Here is a 20,846-nt window from a genome sequence, read left to right as displayed (position 1 = left end):
AAAGATAAGTGGGCCAACATTCCTCCAGAGCGTTGTAAAAGACTCATTGTCGGTTATTGCAAACACTTGATTGCAGTTGTTGCTGCTAAGGATGGCTCAACCAGTTATTAGGTTTAGGGGGCAATCACTTTTTCACACAGGGCCCTATAGGTTTGGATTTCCTTTTCGCTAATAAGTCATTCATTTAAAAATGCATTTCGTGGTTACTTGTTATCTTTGTCTAATATTTAAATTTGTTTGGTGATCTGAAGCATTTAAGTGTGACAAGCGTGCAACACAATAGGAAATCGGAAAGGGGGAAAGAACTTTTCACACCACTGTAAATATAAAGGGACCACAAAGGGCACCATTAAACTTATGGCTGGCCCATAGTTACTAATTGGTACAACCTCTAGAAGGGTATCAGTATTATGTAATCATTCATATTGGCCTGACATAATGTTACTGCAGTTGTATTTGCTAACCAGTAGGAGTGCACTGCAACTTTTTTTTTTTTAAGTATATCTCTTTGAAATACCGTAATTAAAGTAGTGATTGCGCCTCATTCCTTACATGACACATTGCTTTGCCTTTTTGCAGGAAAATGAGCATTTTCTGGCAGCCGACCTTTTTATATCTGTGGTTGAGATGATGAAGAGCAGCTGGCAGTCTGATCAGTTCCAAACCGAAGGAGGAATGTATTGGCTCAGAGAAGATACCGAGGAGCCCTGGTACCGGAGACGCAAAGCCAACTCCGAATCCGCCACTTCTGTTGATAGTGGTTATGACGGTATATACCCTGTGTCTATAGAATTGTCTGTATGTACTAACTGTATAAATGACGACTGAGGAGTAGAATCATTATGCAGATAATTATAGAGAAGGAAAATCTCTCCACAATTTTAAGCCTTATGTAACTTACCAGATGTCTTAATGAAAACCAGTTTGCCCATGTTCTGGTTTCGGCTTTATTAAACTATATACTGTATTGCATTTTTTACTTTTAAATCTTCAAAATTCCATTAATAGGTTGTGGTGTTTCTGAGGTTAATTGACGTTGTATGATAAGAGCGGTGATATTGCGAGTATGACGCTTTCTGTTTGGCAATTACAGGCTTGGTTACTGTGCAGAATTCTCCTGTGGAAACCATTCTTGAGGAGGAGGAAGAATACGATGATGACTCCACGACCTGTGAAGAGGACTATGACTCTGATTTTGTGATAATTGGTAAATTGATTCATATACATGCGATATTGATACATAGTCCTGGTTATTGTGTGAAGCAAGGTTTAGTTTTTGATGACCCATCCACTTCTATTTTGAGTGGGGATGCCCTTTAAATGGTTAATATGCCACACAAATGGATGTCCAAAAATTCATATTGACAGGGAAGCACCAACAAAAAATGTTCACTCTTCTTCTTTTTTTTTTTTTTTCCCAACAGAAATGGAGGACTATGAGAAACTGGTGGCGAAAAATAAGGAGTCCAATGACACAGCAGCAAGGTATGATCAGGCTCCATGGCCGTGTCCGTGTAAATGTAGTGTTACGGGATACATTTCTGATCATACCTGCAATCATCTTTTCTAGAACTGGTCCCATAGTCTCGAACACTGCTGAAGAAACCGCCAGGAATCTGTACAGAGCTTTCCGACAGCAATGGACTCTGATTGATGTAGATGGGCAGCTCCCTGCAAAACTGACCACTAACACAGTATGTTCCACAAGAGTCTATTTCACTATTCCCAGATACTTCTAGCCAGAAGCCTAGTCACCGGTCATTTAATGCAAAGCTACTTTATGGCCTGCATATGGTTCTTTACAGGGTGTCTCCACACCGAAGCCTAGCATACAACTCTGTAGCACAGACAGGACAGCCCGCTATTGTTAGGCAGTAGGTGTGACACCATGCTTCTGCATGACTTCATGGTGATTCACAGCAATGTCACATGCCATCACACTAAGTAAGATATCAAGATCTGTAAGTAAATTACCGTATAAGAATAATAATAATCTTTATTTTTATATAGCGCTAACATATTCCGCAGCGCTTTACAGTTTGCACACATCATCATCACTGTCCCCGTTGGGGCTCACAATCTAAATTCCCTATCAGTATGTCTTTGGAATGTGGGAGGAAACCGGAGTGCCCGGAGGAAACCCACGCAAACACGGAGAGAACATACAAACTTTTGCAGATGTTGTCCTTGGTGGGGTTCGAACCCAGGACCCCAGCGCTGCAAGGCAGCAGTGCTAACCACTGCACCACCGTGCCGCCCAGAAACGCCCTCCTTATAGTTGCACGTGCTATGTTAAAATAGACCAGTCACTTGCAAAAAAAACTCAATCCCCGAGCTCCCCTGATTCTGTTTTTTTTTTTTCCTTTTCACCCTTTTGCAATCCATTGTAGATATGTTCACATGTGTTGCTTTCTGAGCACAACAGGTGAAATCTTTGCTTGCAGTTCAGATGGGTGTTTAGAGTCTTCTCTGGGGGCGTTGGAGTTTCTTCAGAGTCTTCTCTGGGGGCGTGTGTTTTCATACCGCCCTCCCAGGCGCTGCCAATCACAGACGACTCTAAAGAAACACCCAGCTGAACTGCAAGCAAAGATTTCACCTGTTGTGCTCCGAAAGCAACACATGTGAATATATCTACAACAGGTGAAATCCTTGCTCAGCTGGGTGTTTCTTTAGAGTCGTCTTTGGGGGCGTTCCCTCCCAGAAGTTGCCAATCACAGCTCAGCAGCATGAGACTGCTAGATTAGTGCCAAGCTGTGATTGGCAGCGCCTGGGAGCGCGGTATGAAAACACACGCCCCCAGGGAAGACTCTGAAGAAACTCCAAAAGCCACAAATGTGAATATCTCTGCAATGGAGTGATACAAAGCAGAACAGAGAAGAGCGTCAGAATCAGGTGAGCTCATCAATTTTATTTTTATTTTTTTTGTTTGCAAGGGATTTAACTTTTTTTTTTTTTCTTGCATAACTGAGACAAGTTCTAATTAACCTTTTTACCCCCTCCCAGAAGAGGCTGATCTCTACTTTTTTTTTATTGATGACCTATCCTAAGGATAGTGCAAAAAAAATTGGCACGCCATATTCAAGACTCAATAGTGTTTTATTTATTACATTCCTATTACAATAAGTCATATGAAGATTTTTCGAACGATCTTCTACTGCAATCCGATTATCTGATGAGGATCTGATGCAAGACCAAAACGCCATATGACTTATGATATTAGGAATGCAACAAATAAAACACTAGTGTATTGAATACAGAATGTCAAGCTCTTCTTAGTATCGGGGTGGAACCCTACTTTGAGCACTTGACAGATGTTGGAGTGCTGTTTATAGAAACCTTTTTTATCCTACAGAGAGGTCAAGTGATGAGTGAACGTTCTTGGATAAGGTGTTATCCGAGCACGCTCGGGTGCTAGCAGAGTGTCTTTGGCGTGCTTGAAAAATGTGTTTAAGTCACCGCTGCTGCATGTCTCGCAGCTGTTAGACAGCCACAATATATGCAGGGATTGCCTATTTGTTAGCAAGTGCACGTGCGCTCATCACTAGTCATCAGCATAAGATTGGTAGGCGTCTGACACCCGGCACCCCTAATGACCAGCGGTTGTCAGCTCAGGTGATGTTCAGATGTAAACAATGGACAGAGCCAGAACATCAAGCTCTGCACACTGGTGGACGATCTCGAGCACAGCAGCTCAGCTCCTATTGAAGTGAACAGGACTGTATTACCCCAGATAACCTGTGGACAGGGATGGTGCCACAGGTTGTCTCTTTTCTAACCTTGTACAACTACGTTATTGAGTCTACTGTCTTTTCTTTTAGCGGTCCTATACAAACATGATTCCAGAGGAATTTGAGTCCAGTGTGTGTCTGGTAGAGGAGATTAAACGCTTCAGAATGATGGACGATGAAGAATGGTCTCCTCCACGGTTTCAGGTTATCGCCACTGTACACCAATACATCAGGTATTTACTTGCAGTCCTCTTTATAAATGTAAGGAACAGCTAATAATGTATAGATTGTTTCTGTTACAAATCATATTTAAACCACACATGTTTACGTTTATTTTAATTTTTCATGTTTATTATAAAACTACCCATAGAAATTAGATTTACGAGTCGTGCTGCAATTTTACTTTGAGACTGGTTAAATCTTATGCAGTGGTTGGTATTGAGGAAAATCTCGTTTTTTTTTCTCTTTTCCCTTAAGTCCCATTGTCTCTCCAAAGATAATAAGAGGTCATCAATGTCTGGTATTAGCTATTCAAACTTGTGGCTCTGCTAATAAATGTTATTGAGGTGGAGGACCTTGGGCTTTGTATACCGTACTTGTACCATCTTCCGAGTACAACTTGTGTATGTCTGTTATACAAAGTGAAAACTCTTAAGACACATATACACCTTAGATTAAAGGGAAGCTGTCAGCTGCTATAAGATGCCGCCACCGCCTTTCAGGGCTTATACATGGCATTCTATAATGCTGTAGATAAGCCCCCAGTCCGACCTGCAAGTGAAGAAAAATAAGTTATATTATTCTCACCCCGGGGGGCGGTCCGGGTCTGTATTGCAGTGCGCAGGCACTGGGAAAGGTCAGAGAGGCCCAGTACCTGCACACTGCAGTACTTTGCTCTGCACTCAACAGGGCAGAGAAGTGCGCCTGCGCAGGAGTGCTGATACCGGGGAGCGATGAAGCAGGAGGGCGGTGTCACAAGAAGATGGGAGGCAGCGGACCTGGATCTGCGACGCCCATCATACCGGGCGCCCCCCAGGGGGAGTATAATATAACTTACTTTTCGGCAAAATCTGCTGACAGGTTCCTTTTAATGGCGGCTGAACCCGCCAATATCCGTTGGTTTGGCTGATGGTCTAATGTGTATGGGGGCACCAGCCAGCTGATGGGAAAGATGTCAGTCCAATTTTTGTATTGCCGATCACCTTGTTCTGCAGGAGATGAGCCACTAGCTGATGTGGCAGTCGACGGCTCTCACGTGTATGGGAGATTCAGCTGATACGGCCGGTGGCCAAAGCACTCTTCAGCTGATAGCCGACTAATGTGTATGGCCAGCCTTGGTTTCACGTGCATGCAATTGCTATGAGAATATGAATTTCTCTAGATTGAACGTTGTGCCATAGTTGGTATCACAAATGTGGTTTGCAGTTTAGCACTTTTCGACATGGCCATATTTAGGGTCAACACTACATCGATCCCTGCAGGGCCGCTCATACTGAGGCTTCACGTGCTTTCCATTTTACCCAGGTTTTTGCTTTCAGAGCGTGTGAATTGTAATATACTTTTGCAATTTTCCATGGCATGCCATATTAGAAGGGTATTTTTCTTAAGATCCCTTTCCACTGGCAGACTACTGGCAATAAATGACTGCCAATCAGCTACATGCTTGCCGATCGGTGGTCATTTAACTTTTTACACAGGCTGACCCCGCTTCACTGAGAGATCATTAGTATTTCATTCAGATTGCCATTGTTCTCGGCAGCACAGGACCAGGTGCTGCCAATGTCTTATGTTTTGTGCCAATGTCATTCTATGAACGGCCCTTTTGCTCGTCTGTCAGTTGAGCAGCAGCTTTTTTTTAGACTGCATGTTTATCAGGAACATTTGTTTCCAGTAATGGAGCTGTGTAAATGGACTGTTAAGAAACATTGTATCTAGGTGAGAGAGTCTGGTGCCTCTGCAATGCCCCGTACGGGGGTACACGGTGCCTAATGTCTGGAGCCTGAACACACACGGGCGCCATGTGCCATTGTACTGCCTCTGCTCTCAAAGGAAATGACGTTTTGACGTTAAACATAACGTCCATTCCATAATAATCTTTATTTTTTATAATAATCTTTATTTTTATATAGCGCTAACATATTCCGCAGCACTTTACAGTTTTGCACACATTATTATCTATGATCGTTATAATGTACTGGTAATTGTGAACTTGATGTAAAGTTTTCTGAACTGCCGTGCACTTTGCCTATAATGAATTCGTGATATTTTAAGCTTTATGACAATGTTTTGACCCGGTGTGAAACACGTCATTAGGTACACTAGGTCATTCTGCACATTTGGCACATTTTTTCCTCCTGCGGTCATGTTGACTTTTGGCCTGACTAGGTGGATTATTTTCTAAGAAAGTGAACGCTGAATGAGATAAGTAGCTGATACAAAGAAGCGAGTGCTGCCGTTGTGTGACCGGGTCACTGTGTGAATGTAGCCCTGTACAGCGATATGTTATGAACGGTCATTGAAGTTAATTATGTGTATAACGTCCCTGTACTGGCTAATAAGGTGGACTGGGAACTGTGGTCGGCCAGATTGTGGCTGCGGCTATACAATGGACACGCGTCATTATCGGAGACTGGGGAAATCCTGTAACTGGCTGTAGTTTGCCTGCGTTGGAAAATTCTATATTGAGCAATGTATGCCTCTTTACGTGGTCATAGTCAAAGGGTAAAAAATCTTCCATTTGCAAAAAAGGCAAACAACGATTTATTGAGGGCAGCAGAAAAGGCCTTGTTCTATGCAGGTGAAGTCAGCAGGAGAATTGGGGAAACCACTGATGATAGTTGTGATCAGCTATTGAATTTGTTCTCATTTTTGGTTTATTGCAAGCGAAAGTTTGTAAATTTCACTACTACGCCTAATTTACCATGGAGGGGGGGTGGTGGATAATTTTGCAACTGAAAAAGACAAATCTAATGTAAAATTCGATATTTGTTTTGTCTTTCAGGCGAGATGTAATTGTAGCATCACAAAACTATTTTTGTGCTGGATGTGGAACAAAAGTAGAGCATAGTAAGTAAATGGGTATGGTTTAGTTAAGAACTAGGGATAAGTAAGCACTAAAATGCTGGGGTGCTGGTTGCTCGAACCGAGCCAATCCTAATACTCGCAGGCTTGTGTCACGTGAAAAAGGGAATCAGCGGGATAGCTGAGCATTTTTTCGGCAGACCCTACAAAGAGGTCTGATGGAAAAAATTAGAAATGTTAGTGTAAAATATGGAGGAAGCAAGAACTGCCAAAAATTAGATGGAAGAGGGACTCGGATACACCCTGTATTAGACATAAAGGAGGGCTTCATATATACATTCTGTTCAAATTCTCATAATGTGGTACTCCTAGACTCACAAAAGCTCCATACAACCTTGAAGGCACCAACTGTAGTACCTCATTCAAATATTGTGAGCAAAGTATAGTTGTTACTTCTACATTCATAAAGGCTCTGCACAGCCTACCAGAAAATACAAGCAGGGTTATCCATACAACCTTCAAGGCACCAACTGTAGTACCACATTCAAATATTAACAAAGTGTAGTTGTGGTACTCCTACACTCATAAAGGCTCTGTACACAGTGCAAAGCCAGACAAAAAATTAAAAGGAGGGTCATCATTTTAAGGAGGGTCATCCATGAAGGCAACAACTGGCAGGCCTCATTGAAATATTTTGAAAGTGTAGTTTATGTACTCCAGTCTGTGATCATGGCAGTGATGTGGCAATAAAGCATTTTTATAAGTTTTTGTCTCTGGGATGATGGTAGTAATTGAACCGTTTAATATTCTGTGTGCAGGGTACACCAGCAGACTGCGCTACTGTGATTACCTAGGGAAGTATTTTTGCGATTGCTGTCACCATTACTTGGAAAGCTCCATTCCTGGGCGCATTCTCTCCAAATGGAATTTCAGTAAATACTACGTCAGCAACTTCTCTAAAAGCGTTGTAGATAAAATATGGGACAGTCACACATTCGATGTGCAGAGAGAAAACCCAGCTCTTTACAAAAAAGTGAAGGACCTGAACAGAGTTAAGGTCAGTAATGTTCTTGTGTCTTCTGCAAATCTAAGATCTCACTTACTAAAGGGAACCTGTCTTTATAATGCTGCCCAGCCTTACTCAAATTGCAGTTATTGTGAGAAAATTAACTTCTTTTCTCCTGGGAACTGCCGCCTCATGTGTGCGCAGAGCAGGTAGTTGTTACTCACAGCTGTAAGCCCGCGCCAACACTGACAGCCGGCTCTGTATCACATCTGTGCTGAGCGATATGTCAATCAAAGTGCCAGGGAAGGCTTACAGCCGAACCTCACTTTAACTGAAATCTGGCGGCACTTGGAAGGGTATAAGTTAATTTTCTGCCTATAGCCACACTTTCAGCAATGCAGCCTGGCAACGTTGTAATATTAACCTGCGGATTAACCCTAAATCTGCAGTTTAATAGCGTTTTCTGAGGCTACAGGTTCCCTTTAATTGCATATTGACAGTGGTCTCCATACATTGTAATGTATATTCTACAAAGAATGTTAGAAAGGGTAAATGCCATCTTTTTTATGGGGGTGGAAGGTGACTTGTTTACTTATATGGGAAAAATGCTTTGCTCTACTGTAGGTGTAGGTCAAAACAATGTCACAAGCACAACCCTAAAAAGAATAAAAACTGCAGTAAAAATTATGAGGTTTGCAACCTAATAAGGTGACATATTATTTAATAATGACATCTGCTTATCTTCTGCTCAAAAACACTGTGTAAAAATTGACCCTGAAGTAAGCATATAATAATAATAATAATAATAATAATAATAATAATAATAATTTTATTTATATAGCGCCAACATATTCCGCAGCGCTTTACAAATTATAGAGGGGACTTGTACAGACAATAGACATTACAGCATAACAGAAATCACAGTTCAAAATAGATACCAGGAGGAGTGAGGGCCCTGCTCACAAGCTTACAAACTATGAGGAAAAGGGGAGACATGAGAGGTGGATGGTAACAATTGCTTTAGTTAGTCGGACCAGCCATAGTGTAAGGCTCGGGTGTTCATGTAAAGCTGCATGAACCAGTTCAATGCCTAAGTATGTAGCAGTATAGACACACTATTAACTGCATAAAGTGTATGAGAACATGATACGAGAAACCTGATTGTTTTTTGTTTTTGTTTTTTTTTAATGATTGGCCTACCGCCTCAACACATTAACCTAACGATCCCTGTGTGGCCTATCTGAACAAATGAGTTTTTAGGGCACACTTAAAACTGTGGGGATTAATCGTATTAACCTAGGTAGTGCATTCCAAAGAATCGGCGCAGCACGTGTAAAGTCTTGGAGACGGGAGTGGGAGGTTCTGATTATTGAGGAAGCTAACCTGAGGTCATTAGCGGAGCAGAGGGCACGGGTAGGGTGGTAGACTGAGACCAGAGAGGAGATGTAGGGTGGTGCTGAGCCATGGAGTGCTTTGTGGATGAGGGTAGTAGTTTTGTACTGGATTCTTGAGTGGATGGGTAGCCAGTGTAATGACTGGCACAAGGTAGAGGCATCGGTGTAACGGTTGGTGAGGAATATGATCCTGGCTGCAGCATTCCGGACAGATTGGAGCGGGGAGAGTTTTGTAAGAGAGAGGCCAATTAGTAGAGAGTTACAATAGTCCAGACGAGAATGACTAAGAGAAACAGTAAGAGTTTTTGCAGAGTCGAAAGTAAGAAAAGGGCGAATTCTAGAAATGTTTTTGAGGTGCAGATAAGAGCGAGCCAGTGATCGGATGTGGGGGGTGAATGCAAGCTCGGAATCAAGGATGACCCCAAGGCAGCGGGCATGTTGCTTTGGAGTAATGGTGGAACCGCACACGGAGATGGCAATGTCAGGCAAAGGTAGGTTAGTAGAGGGAGCGAACACGAGGAGTTCAGTTTTTGACTGGTTCAGTTTCAGATAGAGGACATGATGTTAGAGACAGCGGTAAGACAATCACTGGTGTTTTCTAAAAAGGTCGGCGTGATATCAGGAGAAGTGTATAATTGGGTGTCGTCAGCATAGAGATGGTTCTGGAAACCAAATCTACTGATTTTGTCCAATAGTGGCAGTATACAAAGAGAAGAGGAGGGGGCCTAGGACTGATCCTTGAGGAACCCCAACAGATAGGGGAAGGTGAGAGGAGGAGGAACCAGCAAAGCATACAGTGAAGGATCGGTCAGAGAGATAGGAGGAGAACCAGGAGAGAACGGTGGCCTTGAGGCCGATGGAGCGGAGCATAGTGAGGAGGAGCTGATGATCCACATTGTCGAATGCTGCGGAGAGATCCGAGAGAATTGGCATGGAGTAGTGACCATTAGATTTAGCTGTTAGTAGGTCATTAGAGACTTTAGTGAGGGCAGTTTCAGTAGAGTGTAAAGCCAGATTTAAGAGGGTCAAGAAGAGAGTTATCTGAGAGATAGCGGGTAAGACTGGAGTGGACCAGGCGTTCAAGGAGTTTAGAGATGAAGGGAAGATTAGAGACAGGTCTATAGTTAGCGGCACTGTTTTGGTCGAGGGATGGTTTTTTAAAGGGACACGGTCACCTGAATTTGGAGGGAACAATCTTCAGCCATGGAGGCGGGGTTTTTGAGTGTTTGATTCACCCTTTCCTTACCCGCTGGCTGCATGCTGGCTGCAATATTGGATTGAAGTTCATTCTCTGTCCTCCATAGTACACGCCTGCACAAGGTGCAATCTTGCCTTGCGCAGGCGTGTACTATGGAGGACAGAGAATGAACTTCAATCCAATATTGCAGCCAGCATGCAGCCAGCGGGTAAGGAAAGGGTGAATCAAACACCCAAAAACCCCGCCTCCATGGCTGAAGATTGTTCCCTCCAAATTCAGGTGACAGTGTCCCTTTAAGTAATGGATATATGATGGCATGCTTAAATGAGGAGGGAAAAATAACGGAAGTGAGAGAAAGGTTGAATATTTTTGTTAGGTGAGAGGTGACAGCCGGGGAAAGGGACTGGGGGACATGTGACGGAATGGGGTCACTGGTGCAAGTGGTCGGGCGAGAAGATGCAAGGAGCCCGACTACTTCTTCTGTAACTGGTTCAAAGTCAGAGAGTGAACTAGATACAGTGGGGGAGGGAGGACAGTACATGGTATGCATATAACCAAAGCCTTTTCAAACTTGTACTTTTGCATGTGTTAGTGAAGAATGAAAATGCCATGTATTAGTGGGAAGGGTTCCTGCGGCTTCCATTTTGCATGTGATGACATTTTTACATTAGACTAATGTGTGGACACCATTAAAGGGAACCTGCCACCTTGCCTCCTCTCTTCATTGCAATAACACCCCCTTCCCATGCCCGTCACACTGACCTGCGCCCTGCACTCACGCTATTATCTGAACCTTACCCACCCTTGTATGGGCAGTGTCTTCACCCTGCTCCTGCTTAGGCATGACCGCACGAGTGTACGGCGCATGCTCGGGATTACACCAGGGTGACATGCAAGGGAGACAGGAGACAGGGATTTCATCCAGGCACCGCATACCCTGGCACCTGGAAGAAATCATTAACGTAAAACATTAAAAGTACATATCTCAACCTCTGCACTGCAGCTCTGAGGCATACATTCTATTACCTGTATGCCCATAGTAATGGCTTAAAAGCATCCAGGGGGTGACTGATTCTGTTTAAAGATATTCGAAATGGAATATTTTAAACAAAACCATCATTCCTTGGGCGAAAATGGAAAACACATACTTGTTTTAACCATTCCAGGAAAGGCCCCCAACATTTGAAATAAAGTCAGACATGTTTTTTAAATATTTCCATGAAAGCCCATTCTCCGAAAGAAGTTTGTTCTATCAACTGGTGATCTTAACCTTGGATGGTCACTATAGACTAAATGAGTATGGTTACATCAATGTGACACTTGTTTGATCAACCATGGACCAACTTCTGGCCATCGTTTGTGGCCTCTATACGCATTAGCTGGAAGTTGGGCAAACTCCATGATTTCATCAGGACTGTCTGACCCTCTGGTCTTCTCCTCTGTGGCCAGCTTTAGAGATGGCCTCGTGCATATGATTTGGAATTCCGCCAAGAAAAATAAATGTTTTTTTGTTGTTGTTTTATTATTCCTATCTTTCGAACATTATTACTGTATTTTGTGCAGAGTCAATAGTAATTGTGGCACACTGGTTCACAGAGCAGTCATGAAAGCGCTGTTCACACTGATGTCAAGGAGTCTGACAAATTCACTAGCTGTTGGCAAAGCGATTATTCGCTCTGAACAAAAGGCTCGGCTGTTCCTCTGTCGAAACTGTGTATAGGGGCTTCCCGACTCCCCCTGGCAGATGTGTAGAATAGAACAGAAGTTATCGCACCTGTCAAAATCAGTAGAAACCTGATAGTGGGGAATTTAAATAATGACCACAAAAGCCTTCCCATTAGTGGGAGCAGAAATATATATTTTTTTTTATTCCAGAAAAAATAAGTTAGGAAAAAGCTACTGTGTGCAACATTTTCTCCCGCTCTTCTGCAAATGATGTTCCGTAATCTTACATGACTGCACACTACAGTATGAGTGACCCATTGTGCCATGTAAGCCTCGCCACGGCATGTGGCACCGTGAGACGTAGGTGGCTGTAGACATGAGAACATTTCTTTTTATTCCCCATAGGAAGTGCAGCAACAGCTAATCCACATCAGAAAGCTGGTGACGACCTGTCGTTTCGCTGATAGGTGAGATACCAGCTCAGGGTTATATACATAACATGCATATAAGAGATTTATTGTGTGGCTGATAAATGAATTGGGAACATAATGGCAACATGTTCACACACTTTAGATTATCTGATGAGCTAAGGTGATGAGGAAGGATTATGGGTACTTTTGTTTTATATTTTTGGTATATTTGTCTTTCCTGCTGTGAAAGGAATGTTCCCTTTTTCTTTCCTGCTTCCCCATTTCAGTGTATTACAATTCTCACTAGTGCTTACTATGAGAATGGCCTTCATCCATTACACACCAGAACATCAAGTGAATAAATGTGACCATTTCTTATTTTCTGTGTAAAGGGACTCTCTCTGGGATAAAAAAATGCAGTAGTAGGTAATGGGAAATATTCATCTGCTCCCATGACCCTCACTAGGCCTGCAGCGATGACCTAGCGTCCATCAGTCACATGACTGCTGCAGCCCATCACTGGCCTTAGTCACCTTGAACCCCTGGAGCAATGACTGGAATAGTACAGGTGTTTGTTAGTGTTGTTACGATTTAATTTCACATTTTCTAAGGTAACCTTTATTTATGTGTATATATATATATATATATATATATATATATATATATATATATATATATATATATATATATATTATTTTTTTTTTTTTAAAGAAAATCCCTGCCAACCCCCTTTACCTAGAGATGAATCGATTTACAAGGCCCCAAGTCCAGCATACAGTCTGACCCCTATTTCATGACCCCTGGACGGGAGCTCTGTGAATCGCCTCTGACCTGTCTGCATCCGCGGCTTCTCTTTTGATTAGTCTGGCAGGCACGTCGTGTGTGCATCTCAGCAATGATACCACCACAGCCCAGCTAATCAAGAGCCGCCATGGATGCCGTCAGGTTACAGGCGATTTGCAGAGCTCCCATCCGGTGGTCATGAAATGCGGGCCTGGCTGCTGGAACAGAGTCTTGGGAATCTATTCTCTCATCTCTCCTTGTAACACAGCTTATCTACAGAAATACTTGTTGTTGGCTGCATCGTCTTATGGGAGGCATGGGTCTACTAAAGGCCAAGAGCTAGAATTTGCTACAGATTTGGAGTTCAGGTGGGGGGTGGGGATCGGTTACTTAGATAAACATGCCCTTGGTGGTCATTGCAGAACAAACTCTTGTGACAAACTCAAAAGTTGTGTATTCTTTATTTCTTACAAGTAGTAAGTCCTCTTTCTTCATTTATTGGTTCTGATCTATACATTTTACAAGTAGCTTATGGGATCTATGCAAATACTGATTACTTTCTTCTCTTGAAACCAGTATTATAAAGGCCTTTGAGGCTGTCCCCTCTCACCTGACGGAGGAGCTGCACCTCTTCACATTGGCCGACTTGTATAACGTGAAGCAGAAGTCCCTCCTGCCCGGCCTCCGGGAGCTCCTGGCTCTGGCTGTAGCCCATGTGGAAAAGTGTGAGGTATGTGGATTAAGCTTGTCTGATACTGGAGACCGGGCGATCATACACAGTTCTCACTGGAATGGATTACATTCATGGACTGACGGGGAAGGTTATAAAAGTGGATATTGCTTATTTTAATTTTGAAAATCCACAGCATGTCCATTTTATGCTGTTTCACCTTGTTCAATGCATAGAGGTAAATTTTGTTGCGGGGAAATGTATACGATTACGTTTATGCTTATATCCTGCCTTTTTTCAGCCTCGTATCTCTGTAATAATCTTTTTATTCTTTCCTATGATCTGGATTTTTTTTTCCCAAGTAAACTTGTGATTGCCAATCAGAATCCATATACACCTAATTTTTATCTTAAATAGCATTTTATGTTTGTCTTTTATAAGAGGGGCAGTGCCATAATTATCCAGAAATGTATTAGCCATAAATACATGCGTTTTAAGCAGCTCCTTGTATTATGACGTGTTAGGACATTTTTACATAGTTGGTCCTCCACTTAAAGGGAATTTGAAAATGGCAGGAGGTAAAGGCGAAACACAGAATTCAGGGATGTCTCGTGTCAAAGTGAGTGCTGTTGTGTACTAACTGCAAAGGATTTATCACTGAGATACCATTGCTGGGCTAGTCCTCACTCTCTATGGACTATGCACATGGAAAGCCTGGTGTGGGCGGGGTTAGCTTCCTCAGCTCTGCTGCTAAATCTAAAAGCTTGGATTGTGTCAGAACGGCTACACACAGTAATCTAAGTGATTCATCATTGGATTCAGCTTCTCTTTCCCTACATCATGCTGTTCTTAAATGAAGTAGCAAAAACTTGCTGACAGATTCCCTTTAAATAAACTGGGAACCACACCCGGGCGACATAACAGTTTTTCCAAGCTGCATTACCTTTCTGCCCCCTTACTTATTGGACTAAAAAAGATGTTTTGAGAATCCCACCCACCCTTTTATGTTTTTGTCTTTTCGTTTTCAAACTGATGAATATATCTGAAAACCGGAACAAGCACAACAAGTCTAAGGGTACCGTCACACTAAGGCTACGTTCACATTAGCGTTTTGCGTGTTTGCGTCGGGTTTGCGTCGGGCGACGCATTCGTCATGTGCCCCTATATTTAACATGGGGGACGCATGCGTTTTTGTGTGATGCGTTGTGCGACGCATGCGTTTTTTTTGCCGCAAGCGTCGGGCCAAGAAAACGCAACAAGTTGCATTTTTTTTGCATCCAAATTTCGGCAAAAAACGACGCATGCGTCGCAAAACGCAGCGTTTTTGCGTGCGTTTTGGTGCGTTTTCATTTGCGTTGCGTCGCACAACGCAAATGTGAACGTAGCCTAAGCGACGCTGCAGCGATACCGACAACGATGCCGATCGCTGCAGCGTCGCTGTTTGGTCGCTGGAGAGCTGTCACACAGACTGCTCTCCAGCGACCAACGATCCCGAGGTCCCCGGTAACCAGGGTAAACATCGGGTTACTAAGCGCAGGGCCACGCTTAGTAACCCGATGTTTACCATGGTTACCAGCGTAAACGTTAAAAAAACAAACACTACATACTTACCTTCTGCTGTCTGTCCTCCGGCGTTGTGCTTTCCTCTGCACTGTGTAAGCACAGCGGCCGGAAAGCAGAGCGGTGACGTCACCGCTCTGCTTTCCGGCTGGCCGGCGCTGACACAGGATGCAGGAGGAGTGCAGAGAAGCACAGCGCCGGGGACAGACAGCTGAAGGTAAGTATGTAGTGTTTGTTTTTTTAACATTTACAACGGTAACCAGGGTAAACATCGGGTTACTAAGCGCGGCCCTGCGCTTAGTAACCTGATGTTTACCCTGGTTACCAGTGAAGACATCGCTGGATCGGCGTCACACACGCCGATCCAGCGATGTCAGCGGGAAGTCCAGCGACTAAAGTGCTGGACTTTCCTCAGCGACCAACGATCTCCCAGCAGGGGCCTGATCGTTGGCCGCTGTCACACATAACGATTTCCTTAACGATATCGTTGCTACGTTACAAAAAGCAACGATATCGTTAACGATATCGTTATGTGTGACGGGACCTTAAGAGTAAACCTATAATAGGGCAATGCTGGGAAGGTTACAGGAAAGAGGGAGTTTGGTTATATGGTTATTTTTATATTTATATATTTTTTTCCATCAGACAAAGCAAACCTCTGACTGCAGCGGTAACCCGCTATATTTGGTGCTATATTTAGTTCATGATAAACTTTTTTTTTTTTTTGTCCAGATAATTTAACCAAGGTGCAAATAGACACATCTTAGATACAGGGGTTCTTGTTTAGTGACGTATTGCAGCCTGCATTTTTCTCCAGTTTTCCCTTCCCTTTGATTTTCAGTTCAGTCTGACCTAATTAGGTGGACTGCTGGGTAACTGCTGCGATGTCTGCCAAACACTACACAGCACCATGAGACATTCTTTATAAGTAGCACACTAATCTGCAATGTGATAGGCGTTCTACATCAGACCTGAGCAGTGTAGCTGTGAATCTAACTCTGGAGCGAGATAAAACACTTAAGCTGGAGCTCAGCCTGTGTCTATTGCCTTCTTGATCTATTTTTACCTCCTTGTGCTTTCCTTCTCAATAGATTTAAATAGACAGCTTTAATCTGATCCTTCAGGGAGTTATCGGTTTGTCTTGTGAGACCACATTTTTAGCTGCTTTCAGTGGTTGAGTCTGGGAGGAGATTGACTCATAAATTGAGATAGAAGGTTACAATATTTGCTTCTAATAATGATTTATGTAAAGTTTGCTGGAAATGACCATTTCAAGCCAAAATAGACTGATTGTCTAGGAGTTAATCTTCATTCGCTCATAATTTAGGTCGACATATTGAGTTTCTGAACCAATTAGTAGTTTTGGTCTCCGGCTATAAACTTAACAATATCTTACCGTGATCCACAAATGAAGAGAAGTGCCTGTGTGCACGATCGGCAAGTATCATCCACGTGTCCTATTCATGCATTATCGATATTGTGCCCCTTTCCTTTAGTTTCACATCCATTGTGTATATGACAACAGTCTGCGTTACAAGAGGTTTTCGCTATATTTTTAAAGTTACTAGTGTGTAACCAACCTGGTGAAAGGGAAAAACGAAGGCAGACTTTCCACCGGAATATGGCTGCCTCTTCAGTGGTCTCCACTAGACTGGAAATACTTAATGGCCACCAGTGAGCTGACTATGCCCACTGATGGCCTGCAGGGTCCGGTTATGGGTGGTTAGGGTGTCTTCACTTCTGGCCTAGTGGAGTCTGTTGGAGCCTGAGAGGGAAGTGGGGCGGATGCCGATGCTCAGTATGCTTTCTTTTTTTTGCTTCACCAAGATGATTTCCCACTTTTAGCGCAAAAAATACAGGCAATTAAACATTGAAAACACATCTGTACACATTGGGAAAATTCCTTGCTCTGTGGGTCACACGTGGTTTTTGTAGTGTTGACAGGCGTACGTACAGGACAAGTGACCGATTTGCCTTTCGTTTATACGTAGTGTGTGATTCCATCCTGATTCTGGCGGTGGCTTCTATCTCCGTTCTTGATAATCCATAATCCTTTTATTCTTGGGGAGATAAGCCACTGCTAGAAGTGTCTGGCTGCTTCTCACTGACTGCCGTATACGTGCACGCTCAGCTGTCTTGTCAAGACAAATTACTGTCCGCTGGGCAGTTTAAAGACCACGTTGAACACCGCTAAAAGAAAAAAAAAAAGTTGCAATTTTGATTCAGTAAAAATCCATGTTTTTTTTTTTTTGTTTTGTTTTTTATTACAGTTGTGCGAAGCCAAAGGTTTTTTCTGTGAATTTTGCCGAAATTCCGAAGTGATCTTTCCTTTCCAGACTGACATATGCAGAAGATGTGAAGGTATGCCTTGTAAAGGAGGTCATCTTGCACGGGTTACCGTTTGGTGAAGCTTATAGCCGCAGGCTTATTTGGGAGCACAATAAATGTTCTCCGGAGATGTATTATTTTTGAAACTTGGACCCTTGTTTAAAAATGAAGAGTCACAAGCTGGGAGGGATATCGGAAGCGCCCCCTTCTGTAATGGCATCTAAATGTATCTGGGGCTGTATACCTATATTCCTACGGCTTTTACAGAAACTCTTTTGAGAAGAGGGAATGTTGTCGGCCAATACGTGATTAGATCTATGCCTATACCTTCCTGCTAAGCAAGTTGTTCTGCAGCAGCAGTGGTTCTATACTACATATAGCCCCTATAGTAACTAAATATTAGGCTACCTTTAAAAAAATATATATATATATATATATATATATAGCACATGTACATGAATCTAGGCCATGTGAAAACACAGACAAATATTCAATATGAATTATACTTCTCAAAAATGCAGCCTGTAGGCTGGTGGCCCAAAAGTGGCATGTACGGTAGTGTAGGACCCATCAGAGGGAGATCACCTTGCCATGGTTGATGGGCACACATGAATTGGCCAATTTATGCACTAAGAATCTTCATTTTATCTATAACTGTAAGTTTTATGACATTTTTTTTGAGAAGTATAATTCATATTGAATATTTGTCTGTGTTTTCACATGGCCTAGATTCATGTACATGTGCTGCTGTGTTCTTCTTTATCTATATGATGCAGCTTGCACGTGTTCACATTAGGAGTGCTGATTGTTTTGCTCTCTCTATATCTATCTATCTATCTATCTATCTATCTATCTATCTATCTATCTATCTATATATATATATATATATATTTATAATTTTGTGTACTAGAACTTGGTACCAGGATTAAGACTAATTCACTGGTCTTTAAAACCATAGTGAAAAACACATCATTTAGTGGGAAAAGCTCCCAATGTATTTATTAAAATTATCAATAAGGCCCCATCTCCTGACTGGAGGCCTAAAGAGTGACTTTTTTTAGTCTGATAGGGTGCTGGACATAGTATTATTATTTGTATAGGAAAGTGCATCCCTATGGGCAATGAGTGCCATACAGTGGCATAGATCAGAGGCATTAGTCGGGCAATCTCCCCAACTGCTGTTGAGACGCCCAGAGGCAATGAGCATATGATTCTTTTTTTTATAAGGATTCCTTTTCTAGTCTATGGCACTATACTGTCCTCAAGACACAAATTTGCTCTGTATTTGCTGTATAGGTCGCATAATATATCCTGATATGTTTTTTGCAGATTGTAAAACGTGCTATCACAAGGAATGTTTTAAGACAGACTGTCCGAAATGCATAAGGATCAAGGCAAGGGAAGCCCGAAACAATGACCTTTCCTTTACATCAAGTGAAGAAGTGGATCCAGCCTTAGCAACCTGAGCACCATTATGAAGAACTTGTATATTTTTTGTCTATGGTTGTTTTGCAGTGTAAAAAATTTATTTATGAGAATGTAGAATTGTTTTGATAAACTTTTTTTTTATTAAATAGGAGGAGCATTTTAATAAATGCTTTTGTTTTTTATGGTTTAACAATGTACAGAGTATGTGCCTTTTAAACTGATGTTATTGCAGGCCACGGTGGCTGCCGCTAATACCTGGTCCTTCAAGTACTGTGCTGCTTCCGAAAAAAAAAAATCAAAGGATTACTTTCCAGAAGTCTATTCTTTGTCCAATGCCTTTAGTAAGTGACTGACAGGAGAAATATGGAGCAATGTGCAATTATGTGATTTTAAGCGCCAGTTTTTGTAATAATTACATTTCTCGTGTTTTTATTTTTACAACTAGAAATTTACTGTAAATGAGCAAACTTTTTATACAACTGTTTACATAAACTTCAAGTATTAAAAGGATTCTGTCAGCAGGTTTTTGCAAACCTGTAATCTGAGAGCACCATGATGTAGGAGCTGAGAGCCTGATTATTTTGATATGTCACTTATTAGGCTGTGTACTGATATTAAAATAGATTTTTTTTTTTTAAACACCGAAATATTATCACTACAGGACTAGGTGTCGTGTCTCCAGTCAACTGCTCTGTGTAATGCAACCCCCACCACTGATTAGCAGCTTTCCGCCTATGCACAGTGTACACAAAAGCTGCCAATCGGTGGTGTGGGCGGGGTTACATGGTGCTCAGCATTCCAAGCTCTGCTAGATCTGCAGCAGAGAAAACTGAAAATGACAGCATGCAGTCCAGTATCTGACACATCGCTGGAATCAGGAACTCGGCCCCCAAATCATAATGCTTTCAGATTACATAGCAGAAGCTCTGTGACAGATTACATATAAAAGTAAAGTCATATTTTTTAGAAAATGTAACATTCGCTGTTTCCTTTATTAAAAAATAAATCTAGAATGTTTGAATATCGGCTTAATTTCTAGAATATTTTTTTGGACGGTTTTACTGTTGTTTTTTAAAAGCATTGAGACCCCTAGAGGAGCTTTTATGACATTCTGTGCTAAGTCCATAGGCATTAATATGTTCCCCTTTGCAGCTAACACCGCTTCCACTCTTCAGAGAAGACATTCTACAAGATGTTGGAGGATTTCTGTGGGAATTTTTACCCCTTCATCTATTTGTGAGGTCAGACACTGATATCAGATGATGGGGGTCTGACTGTCAATGTCTGTTCCAGTTGCTGGATGGAGTTGAGCTAGGTCTGTGCGGCTAGTTGTGTTCTTCCACACTAAACTCTTTTAACCATGCCATTATGGACCTTGCTTTGTGCACTCAGTTGGGCACAGTTATGACCGTCTCCAAACTGCTGTCAGAAAGTTGGGAGCGTACAATTGTTTAAAATGTCTTCGCATGCTGAAGCATTAAGATTCTCCTAAAATGGAACTAAGGGGCCAAAGCCTGAAAAAGAACCCCATAGCACTATACCTCCTCCATCAAACAGAGCTTAATCCAGACTCTCAGACTGCAAAATGGAGAAATCTGCAGGGTAAACAAAAAAATAGGGGTGCTCCACTAAGGTAGTGTGCTCAAAAAAGTAAA

The 20,846-nt window shown here is 42.3% G+C and overlaps 1 protein-coding gene across 3 annotated transcripts in view; it reads left to right on the top strand.

Moving 5' to 3' along the window:
* The window catches only part of RUBCNL (rubicon like autophagy enhancer), a 60,715-nt gene extending 40,498 nt beyond the window's left edge, over positions 1 to 20,217 (top strand). For all 3 annotated transcript variants that reach the window (XM_069758275.1, XM_069758274.1, XM_069758276.1), the window contains exons 6-16: positions 580 to 769; positions 1,094 to 1,207; positions 1,425 to 1,485; positions 1,571 to 1,694; positions 3,819 to 3,961; positions 6,730 to 6,794; positions 7,568 to 7,806; positions 12,418 to 12,479; positions 13,782 to 13,935; positions 17,706 to 17,796; positions 19,093 to 20,217. In XM_069758275.1, coding sequence (XP_069614376.1) covers positions 580 to 769; positions 1,094 to 1,207; positions 1,425 to 1,485; positions 1,571 to 1,694; positions 3,819 to 3,961; positions 6,730 to 6,794; positions 7,568 to 7,806; positions 12,418 to 12,479; positions 13,782 to 13,935; positions 17,706 to 17,796; positions 19,093 to 19,229 — 1,380 coding nt within the window. In that variant the 3' untranslated portion in view covers positions 19,230 to 20,217. The remainder of the gene's footprint in view (positions 1 to 579; positions 770 to 1,093; positions 1,208 to 1,424; positions 1,486 to 1,570; positions 1,695 to 3,818; positions 3,962 to 6,729; positions 6,795 to 7,567; positions 7,807 to 12,417; positions 12,480 to 13,781; positions 13,936 to 17,705; positions 17,797 to 19,092) is intronic.
* Positions 20,218 to 20,846: the final 629 nt, after the last annotated feature.

This window comes from Ranitomeya imitator, chromosome 3 (genome assembly GCF_032444005.1).
Source record: "Ranitomeya imitator isolate aRanImi1 chromosome 3, aRanImi1.pri, whole genome shotgun sequence".
Lineage (NCBI taxonomy): Eukaryota > Metazoa > Chordata > Amphibia > Anura > Dendrobatidae > Ranitomeya > Ranitomeya imitator.
Note: the sequence above shows the minus strand (reverse complement) of the source record. Positions and strands in the feature narration are given on the sequence as shown.